The 25,118-nt window shown below is 35.2% G+C and overlaps 1 protein-coding gene across 20 annotated transcripts in view; it reads right to left on the bottom strand.

Moving 5' to 3' along the window:
- The window catches only part of LOC100619412 (contactin-4), a 1,170,520-nt gene that overhangs the window by 198,809 nt on the left and 946,593 nt on the right, over positions 1–25,118 (bottom strand). For all 20 annotated transcript variants that reach the window (XM_007500110.3, XM_007500117.3, XM_056804538.1 and 17 more), the window contains 2 exons: positions 10,423–10,525; positions 7,357–7,541 (listed from right to left, as the gene is read on the bottom strand). In XM_007500110.3, coding sequence (XP_007500172.1) covers positions 7,357–7,541; positions 10,423–10,525 — 288 coding nt within the window. The remainder of the gene's footprint in view (positions 1–7,356; positions 7,542–10,422; positions 10,526–25,118) is intronic.

The raw sequence follows: 25,118 nt of genomic DNA, 5'->3' as shown, positions 1-25,118 counted from the left end.
CCCTCGAGGAATTTGCAATCTGATTGCGAAGTTTTCAAGACATTTAACAAACAAATAGGAATATGGTACTGGCAGTAGAGGTTGGAGCTAGAGATGAAGACTCATGTGGTATCTCTATAGAGAGGACAACTAGAATGATATGAGTTTATGGGATCAACAAAGAAGAAGACAGACCTGGGAGAACTCTCCACTTCTAATGGATGGAAAGGATGGAAGAGGAAGCAAAGGAGACAGATAATAAGTAATCATATATAGGAGGACTAGGAGAGTGCAGAGAGAGTGAGAGAGTGAGAGAGAGAGCACTCTACACTATTCATGATAAAAAGGAGGAAAAAGATCAAGAGAGTAAATGCAATGCTAGGCTTAACCAGTAGTTTAGATAATATTATCTGTGATTGACGAGAAAGAAGAATGGATAAATGAGCATTGGAGAAACTGATGTGGGGAATGTGAGAGAGCTCATATTACACAATCTAAATCATTTCAGGACAAAAGAAAAATAGATAATAGTTAAGAATAAGGATAAGTGTGAGGGAATTTTTAAAGGGAGAGGTGAACGTTGGGATCAGTAAGTGAGGGGAATGCACAAGAGATGAGAAAAGAGGTATAAAAAGAAATTCTGTCAGTAATAAGGACCCTGTTGAGGTTAAATGACACAAATTTGGAAGGGACCCAATCAGCACAGTTTTGTGATTTTCTATATCTGGATTTAACTACTCAAGCCTAAAGGAACAGATAAAGTCAGAGAGTAGGCACTGTCCAACCATGGAAAGTTGATAGCAGATCAGCAACAGAATAAAGCCAACTGGATGAAGATTTCTGAGCTAAATGATGAAAACCACCAGCTAAATGCAAACCATATAAATTATTGGGTGCAAAAACATAAGTTCCTTTGCAATTTTGTTCAGTTTTGTGAAAGTCACCAGACTCTAAAAGCACAAGACATCTCACTAACGTGGAAGAGATGTATATCAGCCATCAGAGGACCTTCCAGCTGAATCTGGGAGGCGGATAGTGGAGGCAATTTTCTCAGCATCGTAAAGTTAGGAGGAGTGGAAAATGCACACAGGCTCTGGCTGGCCTATTCAGAAGGTACATTTGTTTCAGTGCTGAAGTGAACAGCTTGCCATTTTATCAAGCCAGAAATAGCTCCTAGCACACCTGTGGTTTTTAAAGTGGAAAGGTGAGGAGAGGATTGCAGTGAGGGAAAAAAAAAACAAAAGAGAAGCAGAATTCTAAGCTCATATCTAACGCTTATAATTTTGACCTTAAAATACCTGGATGTTGTAAGAGCATCTCTCATCAATACAGACAGACTGCTTATAGACAGACAACTTGGGTGACTCCCCCTCTCCCTGTATCAGAGATTTTAATTATCATAAGTCTTAATATATTTAAACCAGGGACCTAGGTAGCTGTATGATGAGGACAAAAGCATTTGGAAAACCCTTTGGGAATCATTTCATATTCCAAAATCATGTTATTCTAGAAAGAGAGCATTGTTCATAAAGTGAAGTGACCTGCCTGGATTTACCTCCTGGATCTGATAATCACCGGTTCTGAGGACCATGGTATGCTGCTTTGGCAGCCCATCCTTTCTTTCCCACATTTATAATATAAGTAGATTGGACTAGATGACCTCTAAGAAGACAGTGGGGTAGTGATGCAAGAGATGTCTATTTTTTACACTAATAACAATTCAATAACTTCAAAGTCATCATTGATATGCTAGTCGAAAAACAATAATTAAAATAGACATCAAAACAAGGAGTTATCATTGTGACAATATTATAACCATTAAGAGTAGGTAACAATAGAAGCAGAATTGGGTTATCTACAGAGAACAGGCAGATTCTATTCCCTCCTTTTACCTAGTCACAGATATAGATAACTCAGTTTTGAAGAATAACACTGTTAGAGGCTGATTTTAATCTCTAGGGCAGGCTTTGTGATGGAACATTTCACTGAGCAAAACTGGTAAGTAGTGACAAAGCTGATTTTTCCATAACAAATATTTTGGAATATTTCTTTCTAAGGCTGGGAACCTATGACCCATTAAAAGAGTTTAAGAGCTGGGCCAACTTTAATGTTGAGTTTTTCATAGGTGTTTTTACCATAGTTGTATATTTCATATTCCAAAGTCACTAAAGGGAGAATATCTTCATTCAATTTTAGCTACTTCCTTGAGATTCAGGAGAAATATCATTTAAGTTTGACACTCTAGGCTATATCTGTTGAAAAAGAAATGGGAGTGAATGGAATACATTTTGTCCAATTACTTAGATATTCTCTGAGAACTTCCATATGAAATTAATAACAAGTGACATTTTCATAGTCTTTTACACTTGAAAGATCACTATACATTCATTCTGTCATTTAAATTTATGTGTTGGGAAATACAGGTATCATTATTATTATTTTAAAAGCCCTTACCTTATCTCTTAGAATTGATGTTACTAAGTATCAGTTGCAAGTTAGAAGAGCAACAAGGACTAGGCAATTGTGGTTAAGGACTTGGACAGGGATCACATAGCTAGGAAGTGTTTCCGGTCAGATTTGAATCCAGGACCATCCCATCTTCACACCTGGTACTCTTTCCACTAAGACACCTAACTGCCCTGTCTACAGGTATTATTGTTCTTTTTTACCAATGAAAAAAGTAGGGCTGAGAAAAGATAAGTAATTTGCCCATTGTCACAAAATTACCAAGAATTAGATGTTGCGAAGCTACAAGCATTAGAGACAGAATATGAACTCAGGTCATCTTGATTCCAAATCTAGTATTCCACCTCTAACTACTAAGATCTCTTCTCTTTCTCCAACAGGAAGAAATTAAAATGACAATATAGACAAACCAAAACTTCTCTCCACTGGCTATGGTTATGAAAACCAATCTTAAACGGATATAAATGTGCTACTGGCATCTCAGAGGGTTAGTTTATAACCCTCAGGTTTTTGCTTTTCTAATCAATCAACTTGGAAAACTTTTATTTTAAAATCAATCAAATAAAGTATTGCTTCACAAAAGCAAGAAAGAACAAAGATAAGACACTAAGTCTGTCATGAAAAGCATAGTTTCAAATTATTCCTGAATACTGTCAGATATTTTCTATCCTTGAAGAATGGCATATTGTTAAAAAATTCAAATGAAGAAAACAGAGAGTAATTTAAGCGTTATACCTCATTGGTTCATGGAAAGGCAAAGATATTCTCTTTTGGTTTTCATTAAACAAGTATTTTATTTTTTGATCCTCCCCTTGATTTCTTGTTTATGTCATGGATAGAAAGCTAACCTTGTAGTCAGTTAAACCTGGCTTCAAATCCTTTCTCTAATCCATATTAGTTATATGACTGAAGAAAACTTCTCAATGCCCTAAGTAAATGTTGTATAATTTTTGTAAAATCCAAGATTAAAAAAATTGAAAGAAATTTCAGAAGAAGTTTGCTAACTCCTCTAATCAAGAAAGTTAACTTTTTGAAGAAGGTGCCATAAAGAAGCCTGCAGAAACCACTCCCTGCATCAAAAGATTCAGAATGAACTTTGAGATGTAGTGAAACAAACTGAAAGGGGTTGAACACATTTACTCTGAATGTAAGCCCTTATGTCAAAGGGGATTGCTCCCTAATTGATTTTTTGTCAATGTGCCTACCAATCATTGGTTTTGCTCTCTTTCTCTTTTATTTTCCTTTCATCCCTAAATTATTATTATTTCCTCTTATAAAGTACAATATTGTATGTACCTCTAGTAAGAGATCTTTGGAGATATAAGCTGGTTATGTGAAATGATTCATTGGGGAGACTAAGCATGTAAATCTGAAAGATTTCAACATGCTTGTCTCCCAAAGAATCACAGGGGGGATGGCATAAAGGGAACCCTTTCCTCCCTGGGTTCATAAACTTTCTGCCTGTCTGAGTCAGCCCATTAGTGACCCAGAACTAGGGATAATGGGTATGGAACAGAGAGAATTTGATTGGTTCCTGAGATGTGGTAGACCAGCAGAGAGGGAAAGGACAAGAGGTGGAGAAGGAGGACTATAAAAATGAGATGGTAGAGGAGTTTGGGTTCTTCTCTGGAGATTTTTGGCTGGGGGCTTGTCAGTGATTTGGCATTGGTGACTGGGGCAGAAGACACTCTCATGGGCTGGTAATATTAGGGTGTCAGGCTAGGAAATATTTTTTTTCTGTTTCCTTGTTTCTTTCTTAGACTATATTCATATTAAAATTAAATTATTAAAAGCTATTATCATCCTCGTGTCTTAAGGGTTAATTATTTTATAAATGGTGAACACAATCTTTTTTAAAACTAATATTATATTTCCAAAAAATTTCTAAATATTACATTTAGCATATTATATTTAACATAATATTAAATTTTCACTATTACATGAACTGATATTTGGCAGATGAGTCACATATTTATTTTGGTAGTATCATTTTAAGCACTAAATTAAATCACAGGTTCTTAAAACATATATGTATGTATATAAAATATGCCTATATATACATATACAAATATGAACACAGAATGCTTTTTTCTTGAGAAAAGGGATTATTTATTTTTGTTGTCTTTGTATCCTCAGTGACTGGCATAGTGCTTGGCACTCAGGGATACAGAAAGGGACTAGAACTGTAACTTCATTGGAATAAAGAAATTCTGGATCTGGAAATTTCCTAGAGCACCTACTACTCTACATTATAATTTAATACAGATGTTCTTAATAAAAGGTCTATAAGAATACACATTCCGGATTCAATATAATTGGTTTCCTTTGTCATCCTATGTATTTTATGCATTTCAAAGTATTTATCTGAGAAGGGGCCCATGGATTTTACCATACTTCCATAGTGGTCCAAGGCAAAAATAAGGTTAAGAACCTCTAGTTCAGAGTTTCCAGGAGTACTGAGCATGTCAATAACTTTTCAGAGGTCACACTAACAGCAGGCGTCAGATGCAAGCGACAATCTATGACTTCCTGTCACATAGGCCAGCTGTCTATTGACTTTGCCATTCTTCCTCTTGGTATATTGCAGGTACATAATTAATGATATTTAATAATATATTTATAAACACAAAACAAAATAAAAATTCATTCAATGTGCATGATGCATATGAATAATGTTACAATTCCTGTAAGTGATTCATAGATGCAGGTAAAAAATAACTCTACATTTTTTCCTCGTACTTGAGAGTAAGCTCCTTAAAGATAAAGCATCTCCTCTCCTTTGGTATCTACTTCATTGCCAAACACAATGTCCAGATCAAGTTGGTATTCACAATGGTTATAACAGTATCTGGCACATAGTAGGTATATATTGACTGTCTGACAAAGACAGACTTATGCAAACAAATGCAAAGTAATGCAAGTAGAACCAGAAAACATTATACACAGTGATTATAACACTGTAAATAGAAGAGAAGCCACCAAGCAATTAGGATGGAATGTTGCAAAATTGTAAGGCATAGACTTGGCTCCAAAGAAGAGATGGGAGGAAAGACTTCCTCTTGCTTCCCCAAGGGGGGTAGCCATATGTATGGAACATTGCACATATTGTCAGATGGTTTAAAAAAACCCTTCTCTTAAAAATTCTTTTTTGTATTAAGTGGCTTTCTTTGAGAGGATAAAGAAAAAAATAGATCAAGGAAAACATAAGGAAAACAAAATAAAAATAGATCAATAAAATCCACTTTAAAACTTAAAGTTCTTATTGTCCAGAAGAAGAGTAGTGATGATCCCTAGAGCAACATAGAATAATTTTTGAGTTTCTGGAATCAATCTAGAAAAGCATGATCAAAATGGAGTGATGAAATCAGACTAAGCCATAGGTTTATTGAAGGAAATGAGGGTAGTTAGTCTGAAAAAAGACTATGAAGAGAAATGACAGCTCTCCTCAAGTATTAGAGATTAGTCACACTTAAGAGTGATTACACTACTTTTTTCCCCTAGAGGAGAACTAAGTACAATGAGTAAAAATTATAGAGATATAGATGTCAAATCTGTTTAGGCAAACATTTCCTGAAAATCAGAGGTTTACAAAGTATATTGGTGCATCTCCAGAAGTGAGAGCTTCTTTTTTTACTGGACAACTTTGAATAGAGGCTGGATGACCAATAATCATGGGTATCGTGGAGCCTATTTCTTTCCAGATACAGATTTTATTAGATGACTTCTGAGGTCTTGTTTAACCTGGAAATTTTATGTGGCTCTGCTAACTAACATCTTACCTAGAAATCAAAAGCACCTAGACATAGCTATATGAAAATTAGAGGAATGAGAGGACTAAATGTAGAGAGATCAAATATAAGATTAGGGATATATGTTACAACCAGATAATAAAGGAGTTTAAAAGCCAGGACAAAGAGATTACATTTTGCTCATAAACAATAGAGATGCACTAAATACTTTTTTGAATTTAGAAGGGATGCAGTAATAGTCCATTAGGGATATTATTCAGGAAGTAATGTACAAGATGGATTTGAGAGGGGATAGACTGGGGTCAAGACTTAGGTGGCTATTAGAAGAGTCTAGGCTGAGAGTTATGTGAACCTGAACTAGAGAAGCTTTATCAGGAGTGGAGAAGACATGAGAAATATTAGAGATTAGAATCTTTAAAACTGACAAGCCTTGACAACTGAATGGATGTGGCAAAAGCCCATTGCTTCTTAAGTGCTGGTGCGGTATAAGGCTCTGTTGTTGCTGTTCTCAATCAACAGAACAGGTCTTGGCCCAGGGTTTTCCAAGAAAGAATAAATTAAAGGCTACATATTTGAAACTTGATATTGATATTAACTTTGGATCAATGCTGATGATTTGATTCAGAACAGGAGCAACTGCACATATAATGTCTTCAGGGTAGGAAGAATTTGTCATGCTCTGCATTGGAAACCACAAAATTTGGACAGTTTATGTTTGGAAGTATTCATGGTATTGTGTGAAATTTCTATCAAATATGAGCAATTAAAAGACATTAAATAGGTCCTAATGAAAAGTCTATGGGAGAAACATTTAGCACTTTAGAAACAAATCTGAAGGAAGAATAAGAAAATATCTCTGATCAATATTGCTTCCTCATGGATGAATGATAAAATATGTTGCTTTCTATATGTTTTCTCATCAATTTTCCTAAACATTTGAAATTAATTTTTTCCATTCTTCCTAGACTCAGTCAAAATCCTCTGTCCCAAAGCTTACTTTTTTTTCAATTCTGAACAATCCAAGGAAAGCTAAAATATGTCTCAAGTTAATGATACAATTTTAGGCAACTTTATTTAGAACCTTCCAGTAGACCTCCAATTCTTTGTTTATAATGCCAAAAAGTTAATGAATCACTTCAGAGGTTGAGAATTATGCACTTACCATAAAAAGTCAACTGTCCTCTGGCCACATTTTTTCCTCTTGAATTTTCAGCTACACATTCATATAGACCAGCATCTTCCTGCTGGAAATTTGGAATTTCAAGGATTCCATTTGATTTGTGTCTTCTGGCTTTTCTGGCAATTTGCTTTCCATCAGCTCTTCTCCATATAATAGTTGGAACTGGACTAATGATAAATAGAAAAAACAGAGTGAAAAAAAAAACATTGGAGAGGATCATACTTTTTACTTGAAGTTTTACATCTAAAAATAAAAGAAAAAAGTCTTCTCACTCAAAGTTATTTTCCTTGGCTAAGTAATTCAAGTAATTCACTGATTGAAAAAAGTACTTCTTTAGATCAAACATAAATGTATAATAGAATGCTGGCCAGTTTTCAAATCTCTCCTACATATCTAACTTTAAAATCCAGGAATCATAATAGTTTATTTGACTGAGTGGGTCATATAACTTTGGCTAAATCAAAAGGAAGGGAACTCATTGATTCCTAATGGTTTCAATGACATTTTAATTCATATGTTTAAGGATTCCTGCAAAGTAACTTGTAAGCCATGCTATATTAACTCAATTAATATATTTCTCTTCTCCCTTTGTGTTTTTTATGTATTAGGAAGTTTGTAAACTGATAGCAAATTAAGATTTTTTTTTTTGAAATGGCCTAGGAGAGATCCCCTGTGATGAACTTAGGGGAGAATACAGAAAAGAGTCACACAGAATGAGTAGATGTGGATGGATTGCAATTTCCAATATGAAGGCAACATTCAAATCAATGAGATCACAGATTCACTTGGGTTTCTCAAAAATTCCCTTTGGAAAACTTGAGCAGAACTAATGTGATAAAGAGTGGAATTAGATTCTGGGGCACTCATGTGGTATCCAAACATTTGTCAGCCATTATATAGTTGCTTCCCATGGCATACATCTTCATCTGCAAACATGGTAACTTATACAAGTCTGAAAATTGGTATGGTATCACATCAACCAATGATATCAAAACTGCAGCTCTAGAACATAGAGTTTAATAACTTACTTTTAGAAATGTATAGTATATAGCATATATAGTATTAAATAGGAACTCTGAAAACTCTCCTGCTACACCTGAAATTATCCTACAAAATCAAAACAATCACCTTGATCATGCTTTTAATATAGAGATTTATGTTCACTAGACACATCCTTGAATAATCAAGACAACAAAGAAGGCTCCACCAAAGCTTATTCAGTACCTTTTTTATATCTGCTGATACACACTTTTAATATGTTCTTTGAAAATTATTAGTTTTGGCATCTTTCTGAGTTGCTCTAAAGTGTCTGATGCTGATGCTGATGCTGATGCTGATGCTGATGGTGATGATGATGAGTAGCAGCTGGTAATACAGACAAATATTTCTGTGTGGATTCTCTAAGTCCAATTTTTGTCTTTTGTAACATACTAGCAACTTCCATCCAGTCAGCAGATTCAGTTGAAATCATAGTGACTTTTGAAATCAAAACATTAACTTCTTGGCTATATCATTGCTTTTGAGGAATTGTTTGAGATATTCTACAAAGACTTTGCTTATATATTTAAGTCAATCAGGTCCCTGGTTTCGCTATTTTCACTGGGCTAGTTTCCTTTATTACTTGGGGCCAAAAGGCATTGAAAGATCCTTTACACTGAACTAGTTTGTATCACCTTTGCCCAAATCAGAACACAATACAAATGTCTCAGTTGCCTCATCTAACTTCCAGTTCTAAAATTCTATGCAATATTGACAAATCATTTAAAGAATTCAATGAGGTCTTGGAACCTTATATTACTTCACAGGCACAGGAAGAAATAACAGGCTAATAAAACATGATTCAGAACAATGGAAATGACTTACTTCTATATTTCAGTAAGAGCCATGGGGAATGATGTGGATAATTAAAATCTTCAGAAGGCTTTCAAATCCTTACTTTAGCTGATAGTAAAAACCACACCACCAAAACTTTTTATTGACAGAATGCAGAAAAATTATGACTAATTTTAATTTAATTGTCTTTTATAGGATAAAAAACAGTTGATAACACTGTATGTACTCTTTTGAGCAATAAAATGGCCCAAAGGGAAGTGAGTAGAAGTGAAAGAGTGATGATTCTGTACATCCACAAGGAGTCAGCATCATAGCCTAGGAGTTGGAAATGATATGAGAAATAATTTGATTCCCATTTTAGAGATATACAAACTGAAGTCTGTAGGGTTCAAATGTTTCACACAATGTGACACAGAGCAAAGAGCAGTCAAGGTCTGTTCCTGGGCACTATGATTCCAAATCAAGGCTTCATCAAATTTTGCTAAATGATCAAATTAGGTTAGAAAGTATATCTTTTCCCTTTCTTTGGGGGATGGACCAAATAGACTATCTCATTGACTCTTAGACTGGCCTTAAGTATTAGTTTGCTGAATTTCCTTTCCCTATTATTTTTATCTTTTGATATAGATGTAGAGGTTTTAAAAACAAAAGATTAATTAAAAAAGAAAATAGCATCTCTCAGAGAATACATTAGTTTCATCATGCCTATAAATAGAGTAGCTTTATGTTCCTCTGCTAAAAGTGTAGTAGGAAACCCAGGGAGACTGGGTAATTCAAAACTAGTTTCAGGAAAAGCATGATGTATCTGTCCTCTGTGCACCAGGGCAGCAGTAAAAGTCTGCATTTTCCCAAAGAGTTGACTTAAATGTACCTCAAATGAAGGGCATTGTTTTCATGTCATACCCATTTAGACAGCGTGGTACATTATAAGCCATAATAAGTGAATGAAATACACTTTCAGAATAGCCCATTCTCCTCTTCTTTCTGAGCACATCAATTGTGGCAGCTTAATCTTCCTAGTGCCATTATAGTACTTCTCTTCTCAGTGAGAGAAATCAAAGATGCATACTCACAGAATTAAAAAAAAGAAGTGCTTTCTTTGTTCTGAATCACCTAAAAAAATCACTGTCAATGCTAGGAAATAAACTCCAAACTTACCAAAGCTTTGAAAATAACAATTTCCAAAAAAGCATCATGAAGGACATTAAAACTTACTTTCCCAAAGCAAAGCATTCCAATTTCACAGTTGCTCCTTTTGCAGTTGGGACTGTTTCTGGAAACTGTACTTCTATTTTTGGCTCATATTCACCCATCACCCCTGGGAACAAATAATAGATGCTAAATCTTGGGCTTTAAATTTTTGGAAAAAAGCATTTCTGTTAGTTTTCAGATTATATATATATATATATTATGAACACAATTAATACACATATTTTACAGATACATCCACTCTAACAGGCATGTTTTGAAGCTATTCCTAACTATCACTATAAGATTTATATCTGAGCTTTATTCCATCTCCCTAAGATTAATATTTTCAAGACTCTATCCTCTTATGAGGTGAAAAAAGTCTTTAATTTGAAAATGCAAAAAATGAAAAAGAAAAATATTAGTAACAACATATCCAAACAGAAGTGTGATCTTTTAGAAAATGTAATGCAGCGTAATTAAAGACACTTTTTTTTTTATCAAGGACTTAGGGATATTTAAGGGTTCTTTGTACTTTCTGGTCATTTTCCACATGAATGAAAATCAAAGCTGGCTTCAATTATTCATAAATTATCCACTTATCACTAGAGTTTCCACAACACAATGATATATTTCATCACAGCAATTTTAAAATAATTTTTGCTTAGTGAAAGCTTTGGCATGATAGTCACTGATGGTAGCTGAACCATTGATGACAAAATTTCACAAATTTGGTTTAGTAAAATTGGCGACTACTAGGTTAACTTTAAATGCCTGTATAGATACCTCATCTCAAGCAACTCCATAAAGATTAGTGTCAGTTACACACAGACAACTACTTTCAAAATTGAACACATATTCTGTGACAATTTATCACTTAGCTTTGCAAATTATTATCCATTACTCTTTCCTATATCCTAGAAAATATCTTCCATTATTGACTCAGCAAGATAGTTTATGAAGGTATATCTACATTTCCTGATTTGACTTAATTCAATCCTGCAAAGATTTATTAATTACCTACTGTCTTAGTACTCTTCTTTCAATGTTTTAAATAATTTGTTTACATGTTGGAAACAGGGAAATTTCAGAACCAAGGCCAGTGGCTGTGTTAAACTAAAGTACATTTGGGCCATTCATAGGTGGGTCCTTACTGCAGAAGGTATTATAAGATATGTTTCAAGAAGAGTCCTTACAAGACCTAGGAGATATATCTAAGCTGGCCTATTTGGGGCTTATTTGTCAGTGGGGTATTTAAAGAAAAATGAGATATGGGTAAGCTGCTTTGGCATGGGAATCCTGTGACTCCACTGTCTACATTTTCCAAGAAACTCCCCTCTTATGGAGGTGTTTTTGATAGGCAGGGTAGTTCTGAAAGAGTTTGTGTATCTTTGTATCCCTGACTTGTGTGACTTGAAACAATACTTGGAAAGATTCAGGATTTGTTAAAGGTGGAGTCTACAAAGCAGAGGCTTCTAAGAGAGAAAAATGTGGTATGATACTGGCTCTGAGATATTGTCCCGTCATTCAGAGCATGTACACTCAGATCTTGGAAACAACAATGTACATATTGTACTTTAATGTTAATTCTTCTAATTGTAATCTCTCTACTATTCTTATACTTTAAATATATCATGAATTTGTGGAAAGGACGCTAGATGGACTTAGTAGAATTGAGGTTTGAATATCTGCTATCTTCTTTTTTTATTTAAACAATATTAAACAAGAAATTGGGTTTTCTTGGCATCAGTTTTCCTCATTTATAAAATAGGAATAACACATATACATTTTACCTCATGGGGTGATTTTGAAGGCTAAATGTAATAATGAATATAAAAATTATATAACCATAAATTGCTATTACAAGTTAACTATTACAAGTATTAAATACCATCCTCTCATTTCACATCATATTGTAGGTTATGACTATGCATATTTCTAAATCAATTTTGACATTCACAAGGTGGTTTCCCCTGAAACTATGAGTACAGAAATATAGTGATGAATGCCAGTATATGAACATTTCTATCAAGGTTAGAAAGAGACTTTTCCTCTTCTATAATCAAATGTACCTTTGCTTCCTTTCGGTTAAGAAATAGCTGATTAGCCAGATGCAATAAGCTTAAAAATCAGAAATATTCAGGTGATATATACTACTATAGAGAAATGATACCCATTTGAAAAGGCTGAAGAATAGGACAACATATGTAGCATTTGGAAGGAAGAGATTCAAAATATCCCTAAAGGGGGCAGCTGGGTGGCTCAGTAGATTGAGAGTTAGGCCCAGAGGCAGGAGGTCCTGGGTTCAAATATGGACTCAGACACTTCCTAGCTGTGTGACCCTGGGCAAGTCACTTAACCCCCACTGTCTAGCACTTACCACCCTTCTGCCTTAGAACCAATACTCAGTATTGATTCTAAGATGGAAGATAAGAGTTTAAAATATCCCCAAAACTTACTTATAATCTCTTCATCCCTATGAAATGGAAGACATTCTCTTTATGTTTGTTATATATGTATATGTAGATATATATATGTACATATATATTCAAAAGCATAAATTCAGGGTTCAGTATTGGCAAGCACAAGAGGGATCAAAGAGATAGGTGCCTATTTCCCCCCATGGGTTAAATTTATGATTCACTTGTTCATCATTAATTTGGATAAAAGAAATCTCCCTCTCTATTTTACTTTGTCTGTGCCATCTTTGTGTCTTTGCCCACTTTCAGACCCAAAGTATTGCTTATATCCTCTGGAAGAAAGTTTCCCTATTAATCAGATATGTGGGCTAAATTCCACTTTCCTGATGTATCATTAAACATATTTACATGACTTTCTCATGTCTTTGTTATCTTTCCATAAATACATGACTGAGAATCTAGGGAGCAAGTTGTTCCCCATTTTTCATGAGGTGTGCGTTTATATATTTAGAAAAATTGCTAATTACAAAAAGTAATTTCATTCTGACAAAGGAGTCTTCATCAGCTCCTTGAAGGATATTGACAGAGGTAGAATTTCCAAGCCTCATTTACTGAAAGGAAATGAGCTAATGAGGTAATAATGTTGAGCAAAAGAATGACTTCAAAGCATAAATGATTCTTCCCTACCTCCATCCAAAATTCTCTTTCCATAAACAGCACAATAGTTATATGCATGGTTCTTTAGTTCAGTCAAGAAAGAGTGAGAAATATACATGCATAAATAAGTAAGGGAGTCATGTGACCCCCTCAACCAATTGCAAAGTCCTTTCTTTGTAAAACAACAGTTGCTTGAACTATCATCTGTGGCAACTCTTGCAATACCCATGAACTCAAATGCAACTTCCTCCCATATCAAAATATTTAGAAATATCCCTAAAATTCCTAGTCTGAGTTTAGTGATCTCAGACTATCTTTTTCGTTAAATGGAGTGCTATCGGTTGTTCATCTGGTCACACAGAAACATTTTGAGTTTGCTATAGACTGATTTATATTTATGGTTATAAGAATGTGAATGACACAAATATCAACAGTGATAGAATTTATCAGGCCCTCTGGTTGTGGATAAAGCACACAAATGACATGGTTATTAGTGGGGAAATGACATGTTGTGGAAAGGAAATAAGACTGACAGTTTGTGAGGGAAGGGGCTTCCTCTCAGCAGGGGGCATCTCCCTCCCTTGCTTCTCCAAGCAATATACCCTCTCTCCCCTCTCTCCTTCATACCCTGCTACAAACCTCCCATTTATTCCCATTTTTCCAATCACACAACCTTTCCCAATAAATATTACAATGTGGTTATCACAGCTGTTTTAAGGATTCTTATTTTAAATAAAACTGTTTTTTACATTAGCGATAAAAATAGGATGGAGCATTTTTTTTCTCTCAGATAAATTATGAGCAGTTTCTGTGAACACCTGTGAACTGTTAAGTTTAATTTGGTTACATCTGGTACTGACTAGGTTTTATTCCACTGTATCATCGTTTCTTTCTCTTCAACTACTTTCTCTCTTATTTTTTGGCTTCAAACAGAAAGAGATGTAATATTTTAAGAAATAAAAACCTCTAAACTGGAGTGCATTTTTCAAGTCATTCCCCTGACCACCTGTACACTTTTGAACTTAATTGGTCTACAGCTGTTACTGGTGATTTACAGAATCATCAGGCTACTGAATGAGGCCATTGATGGAATTACTCCAAAGTCATTTTACACCTTTTTTCTTTTTCTTGAAAGATTTTATAAAGCTAGAGAGAATCAAAATTGTAGCCTATATAGGTAGGTAGTGGAAGGCTGAACAATTATCCAGTCTAAAGAATCTGTATAATTCAGTCTAACAATTTTCTTTAAAAGCAGGTATGCTTTTCTGCTGTGAAATTTATCTAGATAATAAGCTCTCCATTTTGCTTGTAAAGACACAAATCTAACTAATGATTTATTAATAGACAAACTTTTAATATGAATTATTAAAATAATAAGAGGCAGAGTACATTTTGGGAAAGTACTATCATTGTTTTTGTATTAAGAAAGTTAACATAACCAGCAGTGAATTTTGCCACATCTGAAACATCAGAGATGAAAAAAATATGGGTAGCTTTAATGAGAGAAAGTGTGTGGGCAAGTCCCCTTAGAATATTCTGTCAGTGTGTCCTCTTAGGTGCTAATCTTTGTTGAAATTACTGAGCCCACAGAACCTACCTAGCTCTGGAATTTTGACAATATTCACTTCTTCTGTCAACTATTCCAAGTTCCCCTTGTTGACTAAGGCATATAATTGGGCAAGATCTAATTTTGTTTTAATTCTCCATTCCTTTCTAGTGTTGACAAAGTCCAACATGCTAGGGACAAACGGATTCTTAATTGCATAAATTTATCCCTTGACAGGTCACCTCCGTAAACTCAAAAGGGAGATTGAGGTAACAGAATAGCTCAAAATCCAACTTGGGATCAGGAAGGAAAAGTTTTTATTTGAATTATCTTGTCAATTCCTTAAATTCATTCCTTTATTTCTACTGCATTTACAACATTAAAAGAAAAAAAATCTTGGCACAAAATACTTAATCAGCTCAGTTTTGAATGTTACATGGGACCCACCAAACAATTTGACTTTTTCTTTAGTGCATTTCTTTTTCTCCATCAAACTTGCTAAATTAAGTAAGCTATGTGGGGTTGTAACTTGTGCACCTATAAATAAGGTTAATTATTGAGAATTCTGATAAAAACTTGTTAATTATGGTCTCTTTTCGAGTCACTCATTAATATATGTCTCTAGATTATAAAGCTTGGAGCCTGTCTATCATTTCTCTTCCTAGCACCTACCACAGTGCTTTGTACACAGTGAAGACTTAACATATGCTTATTAACTATCCCACCAAATGGCCATCCAAAGGCTTCTGGTCCCTCATGGACTTGAACTTCACTTGACAGTGTTAGAGGTCTGTAGCTGACTGCCAAGTTGCTAAGCCTGTCAAACGTTCAAAATATCTTTAGCCATGAAGATCCTATTAAATTAGACTAACAGTGGCAGTTTAAAAAATTTCTCGCATTCTTAGTCATTAAACATTCTCATAAAACATGATTTACACCCACCTATCTTTAACTCTGATGTTGCTAAATTTTTTTTAAAGAAGAAATTGCTATGACAAAAGCACACATAACTTGCAATTAGAAGTGAGAATAAAATAAAGCAATGTATTTTGGTATACACTAGAGACCTAGAGCATTTAAAACATCAATAAAGGCAAAAGAGATCTTAAAGAGCTTTCAGGCATGGATTTTACATGGCAAAGGTCTCTAAGTTGTGCTGTAGTGTCATTGGTTAAAGGTAAAGACCAGAACAGTGTATCAGATTGTCCAATATTAAATCTACTTGCTTGTTTGAAAAAAATAGGTAAACTCCAAACAATGGGTCAGATTACTAAAAAGCAATTGATCCTGTCTTTGAAATAAATAATTGGAAAAATGTATAGGTAGAACCAATTCAGAAAAAAAAATTTTTTTCAGTCTTTTTTTTGCATTGCTTAAAAGTGCCTATTGTAGAGAAGGTAAAAGAAAAACATCTTCCTTGGTAACTTGGTAATCCCCCACAAGTATGGCTTAATGTACAAGTGATAATGTCACAGCAGTATCATTACTTTGTAAAATAGAGAGAGAGAGAGGTAGGGAAGGAGTTGATTCTGGTGAGATGCAAATGATTTGGGAACTTGACAGCAAAAAGGAAAATGAGTGTGGATTCAGGAAGCTGCCTCATAGCTTTCTCTAATACATTCTGCAAACAACAGGAAGCTTTCCGTCTTCCATCATGAGAGCTATAGGTGCAGAAATCCACTGCCTAGAGGAAACAGTCCCAAGACACCCTGCTTCGCAGATATCATGGTGAGATATAACACTTTTCACACCCTGAGGCTCTTAAGTTACATCTCTGGTCAAGTTTCTAACATTTTACCATTCCTTAAGTCACAGCAATGCCTTTAGACAGTGGTACCAGAAGTAATAAGCAAGTGGTCTTACAATTCTCCTTTCTCCCCTTTTCTATTAGTTTACAGTACCCAGAAGGTGAAATGCAACAAGATTTGGAATTAAGAACTTGCATCTTGGATTCCTTGAAGTATGGAAAATGACTTTTGAGTATTAACTATTTAATTCTTATCTCTTGTTCTGTAGTTTGCATTCTACTTCAGGTAAAGGTCTTTCTACTTTGATGGCAAGTAATTAAGTTGGTAGGTTGATGGAAAATTATAGAGACTTCTAAGAAACTCGGTGTTTTAGTAGTGATCTATATGACTACCTTTGGCAAAAGCTTATAAAATTAATGATGATCTGAATTTTTTTTAAATTACCTGCCCTGTGCAATACTTAGACATGGTATGGTTTTATGGGAATTATGGGTATATTTTAAAAAAAATTAATCCTTACCTTCCATCTTAGAATCAATACTGTATATTGGTTCCAAGGTAGAAGAATAATAAGGACTAGGCAATAAGGATCAAGTGACTTGCCCAAGGTCACCCAGCTGGGAAGTGTCTGAGGCCAGATTTGAACTTAGGACCTCTTATCTTGAGGCCTGGCTCCCAATCCACTGAGCTACCCAGCTGTACCTGAATTATGGGTATGTTGAACTTGCTTAAAACTTTAATACTATAGCCAATTAGATTTTGATCCTATCAGTGCTTTAGGCATACCAATACCTTGACCTGGGAGCACTGAGTTAGTTCTGTTTCATAGAAATATGTTCCATGATATTTCAGAGAGCCTCAGACTGTACGTATTCTCTCTTTCATTTGATTTTAAGCCTGAGGAAGGGGAAACTATTAGGAGAAGCACACAAATAAGGTAATTTCCCTTTAGGTCCTCTCAAACTGGAAAAAAAAAGGTCAAACTTGACAATCTCTTTATTGGGCAGTAATTTCCTGAAATTAAATTCTATTATTCCATGCATAATCTTAGGATAAATTATTTAAAGAGGGAGGTGATGGACATAATAGTATTTGAAGGAAGAGGAATTAGCTTTGTTCTTTTTTGCATTCAGAGGACAGGACTAGGAACAATGGTCCAAGATGCAAAAGGGCAGATTTAGAATTGATATAAGCAAAGACTTCCCACGGTTTAGAGCTATGTAAGAGGGGAATGGACTACCTTGGTAGTTTGTTAGTTTTCTTACATTAGCGATCTTCAGAGTAAACTTAGGATAGTAATGCCAACTGTAAGGAAAGTGGTGGCATTTGCAGAAAAGTGGCATGAGACCAGCAGGAAGATTTTGGAAATTCGGAAGGAGTTTAGGCTGAGACCAAGACAGTTTAGTTGGGTCTCTGGAGAATTTCTGGAGGTGTCAGCTGCAGATTTCTTAGTAGCTATCTTTCCTGATTTCCTAATTTCTGGATTTCATCAAGGCAGTTCCTGGTGAACCTGAACATCTTCTGAGACTATGAGATCAAGTCTGGATCCACCACTTATCACAGACAAGGGATCTTTGGTCAGGTATTGGCTATATTGTATACTGATCCTTCACAGCTGCCATTTTGTGATTGTGTGTGGGCCTAGAAGTATCTACTTAGCTAGTTAGTTAATTTATTTTTATTCAAAGAAGAGGAGTATATTAGATCTGGAAATATTTTAAAGGCCAAATCTGAAAATGAAAAAAAAAACATTATGATAGCCAAATTATTCATTCTTCACTCTCTTTTCTCTATAGTATACACTTCTTCTGTTTCTAACCATTTCCTATTACTACCAAGAAAGACTTCTGTAGTAATATCTCTGCAAAAAAGGACACGAGTCTAAACACGCAACAGTGTCTATTTTATAAGAGCACACAGTCTGTTATAGAATTGAATTTTAAAATGTGACCTGGAACCAGTGTCCTGTTTAGTTTCCAGTCACTATCTTTGTCCTTTCATCATGATATTTCAGAATTTTACTTAAATTTGAGAGTTTTCCATGACAGGAGATAAACACAGAAGGAAGAGATACAAGTATTTCTTTTTCAAAAACATATTATCTAATAGAAAATCATGATATTGTATGTCAATTTTGCTTGTTGAAAATTCTCTAAAATACTTTGACCTTATTAGAGGAAATAAATATTAGAAATTATTCATTGTGAAGAATGAACAGCTGGGATAATATTAACTAATGAACTATTTTAATGCCTTATAATAATAACAAGAGTTCCTAGATTTTAAATTTACTGATTTAAATCAGGACATTATATATATATATATATTCACTGCTATCCACGTTTCCTTCCTTGCTTGCTTGCTTACTTGCTTCCTTTCTTCCACTACATTTACATTTCAGGTATAAGATTAAATGTGGTATGGAAATTCCATCTACCTATTCAGATTGACAACTCATATATTTTTAAACCCAACCTTCAATCTTAGAATGAATGCTAAGTATCAGCTCTAAGACAGAAGAGGGATAAGAGTTAGGCAGTTGGAGTTAAGTGACTTGCCTAGGACCACACCACTAGAAAGCATCTAAGTCAAATGTGAACCCAGGTCCCTCCATCTCTAGGCCTGGCAATCTATCCTCAGAGACATCTAGCTGCCACATAACTAATATAGTCTAAGAGAGCTGTTGGGTCACTGAGAGATTAAGTAATTTGCCCATAGGCAGCATTTAAACCCAGTTTTTCCTGTCCCCAAGGCTAGATCTCTATCCACGATGCCATACTTATTCTTACAACAAGTAAGGCATAGCCATCTGGATCCTTGCTATATAGGTGAGAGAAGATGAAGACCACAAGTTTGGCTAAGGGGTAAGAGGGGTGCTCAGGTCTCCTAGGGCCTAGAAAAAAATCTCTTCTAGTAGTTCTTCAGTAGTTATGATCATTTTTTTTTGTATTTCTATTTCTCTCTGAGTGGCTAATTACTTATATACCTTTGATGAATGAATATATTTATGCTACTTCCTACCCCCATTTTTTGTCCAGCAGACACAGAGTTTATATCACACAGGCATGAGTTATATAAAATAGCACAAAAGGAGGATTCTCTAAACAGAAAAAAAGATAAAGAAAAGGAACCCAGAAAAATGAGAATATGGAATTGTGTACGCATCATTCAGAAACCACTCTATGCTCTGGAGATTTCAGAGCGAATGAATGGATAAGAAATGAAAAATGAGTTGGGTTCTTTCTAGAAAAAAAATCCTGCTTTTTATAATCAGTAAACACCTTCTACTCTCTTCCAGTGCCTCATTGCAAGATGGCCCTAGATCCTCAAAGACCAAACCAATGGAACCCACATTGTGGTACATGATACCACACTGTAAGTACTTAGAGGACAACCTGTGTGATGGCCTGTGCATCTGTCATCTAAGAACTAGTCTTACTGAGTTTGAAGAAGCCCATCTCAAAAGATTAGACAAAATATGATAAAATAATTTTAAACATAGCCAGTCAGAAAAGCCATCTACTAAAGCCAATGAGTTTTGGTAATCTTATCTCCAAAAATTACTCATTATGTCCAAATTACGGATTCTTGAACTATTCAGCATTAAAACATTTCCTAAAATCAAATAATAGCCTTTCCAGGGGCAGTTAGGTAGCACAGTGGATAGAGTGTCAGGCTTGGAGTTGGTAAGATCTCACTTCAGACATTCCTAGCTGTGTGACCCTGGGCAAATTACTTAACCCCAATTTTCCAGCCCTTAGCATCTGCCTTGGGACTGTAAAAATTAAAATTAGATCTCAAATATTAAAATGTTATAATTTAAGGGATTTGTTAATGATCATTAGAAATAAAGGAATAAAGAGGATACAAAATAAAGACCACATACCCATGGCTGATTCACCATTTCAAAATCCCCATTCACTACCACTATGCTTGCCAACAGGGCCAAAAAGTGGGTAGGATCCTCCATATCCCTGCCTAATATCCCCTGTCTACAGGAAGTATGTAAGGATAGGAAGTCAGTGGGCTTCTGGGAAATGTAGTCTTTTTTTTAGGGCAACAGATTTTCAATTATACATTCCCCCTTGAGATTCATGGAAGACTAGTCTATAATGGATCTTGTAAACATAACCAACTTTGAAATTACAATAATTTGAAGATAAGAGGAAAAGAGAACAAAACCAATGATTGCTAGGTGGATTGACAAATAAAAACAGTTAGGGGGAAGTCCCCTTCCGCATAAGAGTATCCATACAAAAACAAATGCATTCAGCCCCACACAGTTAAAATCACCACATCCCAAAGTTCACTCTGGATCTTCTGGTGTAGTGTGTGGTCTGTGGAGGCATCTTCATGGTGCCTTCTCCAAACAGATAATTTTTTGTATTCAGAGAGGTAGCATGTTTCTTATCCTAAAATTGCTCTCAAAAAGAATTTAAACTTTGCATTTTAGAATAATAATACATTACTCCCTGAAGAAGGTGTTGAAAAACACAGGGATCACTTAGGGATGCATGGTTGAGTTATGAGGTATATGAATAAATTGACAAGAGAAACTAAAAACATAAAAAATCCAAAGATAAAAGAAAAAGTAATTTCTGGATGAAATATAGAATATCAAAATCTTACATATAAAAAGTTTAAGTAAAGGAAAATAAACCTACAACAGGTACTTGAATCAGGGCCCAAATTAAAGTGATTTATGTAATTCTACACTTTCCCAATCATCAGCCAGGACTACAGAAAGTTTTGCTGCACAATTAAAGACAGAATAGGGACTAGACTATAGGAATCAGGTAGGAACCAAATTTGAGATACTTGGTAGAATGTGGCACATTGAAGATCTGCTTTTGATATATGTCAAAACTTCCACAACCTTGAACTCCAAACAAGTTCAAGTCCTCTTGTCTTGGCTCAAAATTCCATCAATACCACCAGGATTGGTTGCTCTCTTTGACCTTGTGCTCAATTGGCAATATGCAGTTTAACTTTGTACTTCTTTAGCACTGTGCAATGGCTCTTTTTGTATTCTCTTCTTCTGGATTCAGACAAAATCATTGAGAAAAGTCCCATAATTTTTTAAACAATCAATGGTATAATTTTTATAGTCTAAAGCTTTTGGGGTATGTATTAATATTAGAAGAAATATATTTTAAACATATTACTGCAAAATAAAAAAATTAAAGAAAAATCTTCTCAGTACTGTTGACATATGATTCAAAAACAAAAAGGAGAGAAAAAATATAACTGAAATAGTATATTGAACATGCAAGTAAAAACAATAATAAAAGAGTTTTAAAAATCAAAAATATGTAGCTTAAAATCATTGACACGCTGTGTCAGTTAAGGAAAGGTAGAGTACAAAGGTTTCTCACTCAAAAATGAGATCCATTTCCTTTTCAAACTTGGCCATTATGCACTAACTTTTTTTTTTAATAAAGAACAGTAATACAACAGGTAATGCACATTCAAAAGGTATCAAAATCCCCAAAGTCATAATAGCCCATTTAATTACAATAGCAAATAAAACCACTATCATATAGGATTCACATGAGTCTGCTGTGTGACATTTAAAACTAATGGATACTTGTCACAAGTTTTTCAGGTTTAGCAATTTTTCAACATTGAATGAGATATTTTTAAAAATCTATTACTGCCATCATTACAAAAATGTGGCAGAGGAGTCTACAAAAAACCCCAACAAATTTATGTACTGTTGATGTGGGGTCTAAAAAGTCACCAAAAATCTAGATCATTCTGGTGGAAGGGTAGAATAAGCAGAACAGTTACAAATGAGAGAAACTCCCTCTTGGGAGCCACCCAGGGTTATCATACCCTGGGATCAACTTCCCAGATCCTTTGATATGAGACTGTTATGTCCCATCCATTCACATTTTTACAAATGCAGAGATGGGGATTATAATAGTGCATCACTTCAGCTACTAAAATGGACTCTTTAATTCTTGTTACAAATAACTCAGAGGAAGGCAAAATGATCAGTCAGAGTTGATGAAAAAAATTTAAAAAATCATGTCTGAAGACCCCTTAAAATCAATCTGAGATATTTAGCTCATTAAATTTTCCAAAGGTTGTTATATGATTGTAACCATTTTTTCTGACCAGTCCATCCATCCTCTATGTGACAATTAACAAAGCAAAAATGGAAGAAAAAGATGATTTTTATGGGCTTACTCAATAATATTTGTTTAGTATAGTTAAAGGGAAAGGTTAACAGAATATAACAGTAGTCAAAACAGTAGATTAAAATGATTCAGTGTAACAAAACAGTATTGATCAGATTAATATATAAACTTAAAACCAACCAAATTAAATCTTAAAGCAGACAATCAGCAAAATACAATAAAATACAGAGACTTTTATAAAACAATGGAGTCTTAAGAGGCTTAAAGTTTCAGATTCCTTTCATCAGAGCTCTTGGATCTCCCATAGTGAGGGAGAACTCCTTGCTGAACATAGTGTGAAGGAATCCCAAATTGGATGAATCTTAGCATCTGGGCAGGCCTAAATGGCAAAGGGTTGTAGAGAGATGAATTTCTCCCCAAAATCTCAGGCAAGGTAAGTGAAAGAATCAGTGCACTCATGAAAAAACATATTAAAACATACTAAAACTGAAAGCTGTTTGATATAGATAATGCACTGCTCTTTCAAAGAATGCACAATGCTTGTAATTTACTTCCTGTTTGGAAGAGAAACTTCCTTCTTCCCTTCCCTCTCCCCACCCCCAAAGATCCCTGCCACATGGAGACTAATTATTGTCTAGGGAAAGCACACTCAGGTCTTTTTACCAGCTGCCCAGAGAGCAGCTCCAAGGACTCCCAAATTCTTGGTGGCAGAAATCAGCAGCACCAAAAAGATCAGCAATAGGGGCAGCTACTAGGGTTGGGGCCCAGGGGCTGGGCCCACTGGGGCTGGAGCAGGAGCAGGAGCAGGAGGAGGAGGAGGAAGAGAAGGTGGAGGAGCAATTGGGATCAAGAAGGTTAGGAGACGCTGAAGCCTAGGACAACCCAGGAGGCTGGATCGGCAGAAGTATCAGAAATGCCAGAGGCAGCAGTGAGGAATTGAGGAACATGGGCTCAAGCAGATGGGCAAGAGAAGTGACTTATCTCTTCTTTGCCAAGATTCCCCTGGTTTAAAATTGCCCAGCCAGTAGGGAGAACAACTAGGCAAAATGTAGGGAAAGAAAAAGGTCACAGCTCCAAAGAGAGTTCAGGGGTCTTTTGGTGTTTGCAAGGGTGGGTGGGTGGGTGGGGTGGGCAAAATAGTCTTGGCAGGAGAAGCATGGCTTGAAAAAATTACCTAGGCTATCTTAAAAAGAGAATTCCTTCTCCAAGTGGTTGTATAAATGTACAAATTAAAATTAGATCTCAAATATTAAAATGTTATATTTTAAGGGCTCATTAGATTTCAAGGAATAAAGAGGATACAAAATAAAGACCATGTTCCCATGGCTGATTCAACATTTCAAAATCCCCACTCACCACCACCATGCTCACCAACAGGGCCAAAAGGAGGGCAGGACCCTCCATGTCCTTGCCTAATATTCCCCGTCTACAGGAAATATGTAAGTACAGGAAATCAGTGGGCTCCTGGGAAATGTAGTACTTTTTTTAGGATAACAAATTTTAAATTATACAGGACCAATATTTAGTATCTACTCTAAGACTAAAAGTAAGATTTTAAAAGATAGCCCTTCCCAAGCTGTAAGGGTATTTTAATGCATTTTCATACTATGCCTACCATGGGAAGTCATTTGGACAGTTCAATCTAACATCTATAAAATTTGTAAAAAGGTTTGCCTCAGTGAATTTCTAAAGTAACTGGGGACATGGGTATATGGGAATAAAGATACTGTCATAGCATCATTCTAGCTGATGATTTCTCCTCTATCCCCTGATTAATGTTTCTTTGGACTGTTAATAAACATCAAAATGAATTGATAGGAGAAAGAGTGATAAAAGAAGAATAATTATCAGCTCTGGTGTCCGAGGATATGGTTTCACATTTCATATTAGACACAGTTTTGTGTGGCCTTGGGCAAGTCACTGTCTATTTGTCTTATATTTTCTTCCTGACCTATGGTTTGACATGTAATATCTGCTTAATAAAGGCTTGTTGACTGACTTAATTGTGCTTCAGTTTCCACAAAAAAAGGGGGTTGGACTGGATTGCCTGTAAAATCTTTTTCAACCCCCCAAAACTAGAATGACAATAACTAACAGTTCTGTAACAGTTTAAAATTTGTAAATTACTTTGCATAAATGACCTCATTTGATCCTGGGAGATAGGTGGTATTATTATCCTCATTTTAGAGATAAGGAAACTTAGAGGACA

Source organism: Monodelphis domestica, chromosome 7 (genome assembly GCF_027887165.1).
Source record: "Monodelphis domestica isolate mMonDom1 chromosome 7, mMonDom1.pri, whole genome shotgun sequence".
Taxonomy (NCBI): Eukaryota; Metazoa; Chordata; class Mammalia; order Didelphimorphia; family Didelphidae; genus Monodelphis; species Monodelphis domestica.
The sequence above is the reverse complement of the archived record's forward strand: the minus strand, read 5'-3'. Positions and strand labels throughout refer to the sequence as shown.